This window comes from Ceratina calcarata, unplaced genomic scaffold (assembly GCF_001652005.2).
Source record: "Ceratina calcarata isolate Rehan_Ccalc_2016 unplaced genomic scaffold, ASM165200v1 scaffold226.2, whole genome shotgun sequence".
NCBI lineage: Eukaryota > Metazoa > Arthropoda > Insecta > Hymenoptera > Apidae > Ceratina > Ceratina calcarata.
In genome coordinates, this window is record NW_017144423.1 from 179,668 (window position 1) to 184,814 (window position 5,147).

A 5,147-nucleotide genomic window follows, 5' to 3' on the forward strand; every position below is an offset into this window, starting at 1 on the left:
ATCGAGGAGAAACGATTGAACTAATGATAATAATTTTAAGCGAAAGTTTCAAAAGGTGTCTTTTGTCACTGATTGGTAGAAATAGTGTTAAATATACATAAATACTTATAATTAGGTGTCAAGTATTTATTATAATGAATGATCGACGCTATGTTATCATACAAGATCTCTTTCGAATTAAAAACGAGAATAGGAATCAGGATTTTAAGAAATGTATCTACACTTAATATTCGGACGCACTTTAAAGTAGAATAACTGATTTAATATCAAATCGAATGTCTTCAATTTCTTTGGGACGTCAGGACGCTTTGTTTACTGCACAGTTTTGAAAATGCAAAAAATTGCTAATCATCGAAAGAAATAAAAAAGTGTATTGACTCCATAAATTGGATAAGAAATTAATTTACGTGTTTGATTACTTTTCTCGATTTTTGGAAAATCATAGAAAATTTGTTAGTATTTAATTAAACGTGTTAATCAGGCATTGAGAAAATGAAGCATACGTTTATTACTATTTTCTATTTTTGGTTCTAAAGACGAGTAGAGATTCATCGTTCCTAACTATAACTCAGAACTAATCTCACGCGTGAAGGGAAGACTGCTAGTTATAAATTTGAGCAAATCATGAATTCTATTCATCAGCTCGGGATAGTCCGAAATGAAAGAATGGGAAGACTGTAAAAATGAATACAACAATTTCGATTTTCCTTGTGAACATTGTTTTCTTTTGCTCTTCTTTATAAACTCACACGTACACAGGCATACTTCCGGACGCACACGTATCCGCGCTAACATAGGCGACAACGAACACTCGTACACACTCGATTCATCGTCACGGTTGGAAGTTAGAAACATAGACGAAATAAATGTATTTTTTTTTTCTTTTCTTTTTGTTTGATGTCCCGACGCGATTTAACGTGAAACCGTAGGCAAGAACGATACTAGCGACGAATATAGTAATATAGTACACTATTTGGCGAAGGATACTTCTCTAAGCGAATGACGATCAGAATTCTGATCGGGACGAAGCAATCGAGTCAATCGTAATGCATATATTAAGTCACTTTATACAGGAAAGTAATTGTAAGATATTTTAGTAAATCGTATACCACGTTGTACATACGAGATACTCGAAACCAAGCGGAGAACGTAGTAGTAGGTAACTTTACAGAGAAAACGAAACGTTCTTTTTTTAAAATGAACAGTCGACATAAGTACATTGTACGAGTCATATGAGCTTACGTTAATTACGATACGGTGAAGGGTGTGCGGGAACCCGGAAGAATTTTGGGTGACTCAATGAACTCTTAAAAAATTCTTCACCAGATTCGAAATCGTTGATCGCTCGCACACCTCTAGTGACGATCGATCGTTTTGAAACAGTCATACATACCTAGCGAGTAACGTACTTACACGATTACGATGAAACTGAATAAAAGGTAAAGGAAGAGTGACGAATTGCCCTTCGTCGAACAGTCGCCTGCACCATTTATTTATTTTCTCACTCATACCACGCGTCATAATACAACGACGATTATGTTACAAGAGGCGCACGCCTCCACGATACATGTGAGTGATCACGACGCGACGTTGGCAGTTCCGCGATCGGCCAGAACTGATTTTCGCTTGGAACGAACAAAACTAAATTGATTCCGATGAAAAGTTCTTACACGTATATGCATATATTAATCTTTTACATGCGATAACGTTTAATAGAGTTCTCTTTAGTACTAAAAGGCCGACATCTTCGATCCGGTAATGAGAACGGAGAAAAATAGGTATTTCCGAAGCCCGAAGTAAATTTCTTAATCAAACGTTCGACCCTTGTGCCGTCGAGATTCAACATCGACGTCATTTCACTTACTTACAGCATCTCTTTATTCTTTCTCTCTATCTATCTCCTCATCACGAGGTGTACATCCTATTGATCTCCGATTGGTAACGCTCTTGCACTGCTTTCCTTTTGAGCTTAAATGCGGCTGTTACCAGGCCCATGTCCGGTGACCATTGCTCCGAGCACAGCTTCACTGCAGCGGGTATCTCGAATTTCTGAAGCTCGGCTGTAAACGAGAATAGAATAGAAATAATCTTGGGTCGTATAAAGGAATATCTCGGCAGAGATGATTAGTAATGTTAAATGGGCTCGTCTTATTCATCTCTGATATTGGTACAGTTAGTAACAATGAAAGCTCGTTCGTGGAAAATCGTTGGGCATGCAAATGATTTATTTGCACTTGGCTTTTCGACTGATACTAAGAGTTTGCCCTGAGGAAACGGAAAACTAGTACGTTAGAGAATTAAATCAACTCTGTTTAGGTGAGTGTAATTAGGGAAGTTAGAACTGTAAATTCATAGAAACTGTGTTAAATTGAAATTATATTAAAATCCAGCAGTATCGATGCTAGATCGACTATCGAAAAAACAAGACGTGGACTTATTATTCGTTTTGAATTTTGTCCTCTTAGGGGAAACTAACACAAGTCTGAACTGGCTCAGTTTCATAGTTTTTATTTAGAGAATTAAATCAACTCTGTTTAGGTGACTGTAATCAGGAAAACTGGAATTATGTTAAAATCCAATAGTATCGATGCCAGATCGACTATCGAAAAAACAAGACGTGGACTTATTACTCGTTTTGAATTTTGTCCTCTAAGGGAAAACTAACATAAGCCTCAACTGGCTCAGTTTCATTGTTACTAGTTGTACAAAAATATACGTTGCGAATATTTACATTTTTTGGCTTGTTCGATCAGTTCCTGCAGTACCGCTCTCTCTATCTGCTGCATGTTGCATAGCTCTTCTAAACTCTTTCCTGTTATTCCCATGTTCCTCGCGATTTCTTCGAGATAATATTGGTTTGGCACCACCAGGGCTACTGTGTAACACCTATGCGCGTCTCCGTATACGCAAATGTTCTCCACTACAGGACACGTTTTCAGTTCCGACTCGACTTTGCCCAATGACACGTATTCGCCGAATTGCAATTTCACCAAGTCCTTCTTTCGGTCTGTAACGATAAGAAGATGTTAAAACTTGGTACTATTCTGATTACTATAGAAAAAGAAAGTGCTTTTATTTATCATACAGTATCTATATTTTTTGCATATTCAGCTTTGATGTAAATGAATAAAATCTGCAGTTTAGAGATTTATCGAGAATATTAAGTATTAATATTTAAAGACTAATAATAAAAAACAAGTATTAATACTAAACATAACAAGAAATAAAAGAATAAGACTGACTGCCTACCTATAATTTTTATGCAACCGTCCGCGTGGAACTCGCCGATGTCCCCAGTTCTGAACCACCGTTTCCCATCTTCGTTGAAGAAATCTTCTTTCGTTTTGTCCGGCAATTTGTAGTAGCCAGCAGAGACGACGTCGCCGCCGATCAAAATTTCTCCTCTAGGGAACGGAGTGTCCGTCACTCTGTAACCAGCCTCTTCCCAATTTTCTAAACTTATGTCGCAAGCCGTGGTCGGTGCGCCCACTCTTCCTGTACTCCTGTCGTGTTCTGAACATAGAACAGAACATAGTTAGTAAATGATCGTATGTAAAATCAATTAGAAGAGGTCCAGCGAGATTGTAAGGCTCGAATTCATAGTCGATTCTTGCATTTGGCGCTCAGCACTCAAGTGCGTCCAACCGTTCCGCGTTCAATGTACACATTTATGTTATGTTCAGATTTTAAAAGTTTTATACTTCATGCTTGAAAAAGAAGTGAAAGAAGCGGAAAACGAGAAAAACTATTGCGCAGCTATTCCGCTTCTCTCACTTCTTTTTAAACATAACAATATGTACATTGGTGGGACGCACTTGAGTGCTGAGTGTCAAGTGCGAGAAAAGCGACTATAAATTCGAGCCTAAATCACTTTCGTATAATAAAAAGACGTACTGTCCATGACGGTAGCGCAGGAGGTGGTTTCCGTGAGACCGTATCCTTGGATCACAGAGACGCACAGGCAGATCTTTACTTGGGTATGCGTTTCCGGGGTGAGGGGTGCACCACCGCACAATATGAGACGGACTCTTCCGCCGAGAACTTGCCTCGCGGCTCCGAAAATGTATTTGTTCAAAAACGGCGTGTCGTAGCCACGCTTGTACCACTTCAACTTGTATTCATACGCGAAGTGGAAGATGGTCTGCTGTATGCGTCCTGATTTCTTTACTTTCTCGTTGATGCCTTTGGAAATTCGATCGAGAATAAGCTGAAGCGACAAAGGAAAATTATTACTGCGTTTAACACTAGAAAGACTGAAACTTAGTATATATCTATATTGCCCAAAAGCAGTCAAAATTACTGCATTGTGAAAGAATAATGTGTAAAGAAATTTGTCTAAAATTAATTTTTAATATTTTTTATATTATTTACAGTCATATAACAAGTTATTAGTAAATGTTAACAATAAGAAAAATTTACTTCAGTTGGGAAAAAAAATAATTTATGCATTATTATTTGTACATTTGCCCAAAAGCAGTCAAAATTACTTCCTTGGGCAATTTAGTGTTAATTCGATTGTAGATCTTTTTTTTGGGTGGCAAATGTGAGTTTGACTTACGGGCACTGCGGTCAGACAAGTCGGGTGAAGAACGGAGGCGTCTCCTTTCGATCCTATCTGAATCTTGCTACTCGAATCAATCATAGTGAGTGGCGAACTGTAGCCGATTGGAACTCCGTTTAAAAGGCACACGCTTTCCGAAAGTAGTTCGTACACGTGAGCCAGGGGTAAAAATCCGAGGAACACATCGTCCGATTTGATCTCCACGGCGTCGGAGAAGGTTTTCAGAGACGTGATTATGTTCAGGTGAGACAGGAGGACGCCTTTTGGCACTCCTGTCGAGCCAGACGTGTACATTATGATCGCCGTGTCTTCGCTTCGCGGTGGTACCAATGGTGCCGTCGACGTGGATCCTACTTTTACTACGTTCGAGAACGGGATGAATCGAACGCCTTCCTAAAATTGTCGCAAACCAAGAAAATATATTCAATACCCGAATTCCAAAATACGCGTTGCACGAAAGAATATTATATACAGAAGATACATGGTTTAAAAGGGTACACTATGTAGTGCGTTAATTTTTATTATATCTAGAGGCGTTTCGCAGATTTGAAGTTCAACTCTAACTGTTTTTTTAAACAGAATACTA

At 38.5% G+C, this 5,147-nt stretch overlaps 1 protein-coding gene across 1 annotated transcript in view; it reads right to left on the minus strand.

The window, feature by feature from the left end:
• Positions 1-696: 696 nt before the first annotated feature.
• LOC108622543 (long-chain-fatty-acid--CoA ligase 3) overlaps positions 697-5,147 on the minus strand; it is an 8,585-nt gene continuing 4,134 nt past the window's right edge. Inside the window, exons 3-7 of the mRNA XM_018020477.2 lie at positions 4,559-4,954; positions 3,895-4,207; positions 3,250-3,513; positions 2,732-3,007; positions 697-2,060 (exon numbers count right to left, since the gene is read on the minus strand). Coding sequence (XP_017875966.2) covers positions 1,906-2,060; positions 2,732-3,007; positions 3,250-3,513; positions 3,895-4,207; positions 4,559-4,954 — 1,404 coding nt within the window. The 3' untranslated portion in view covers positions 697-1,905. The remainder of the gene's footprint in view (positions 2,061-2,731; positions 3,008-3,249; positions 3,514-3,894; positions 4,208-4,558; positions 4,955-5,147) is intronic.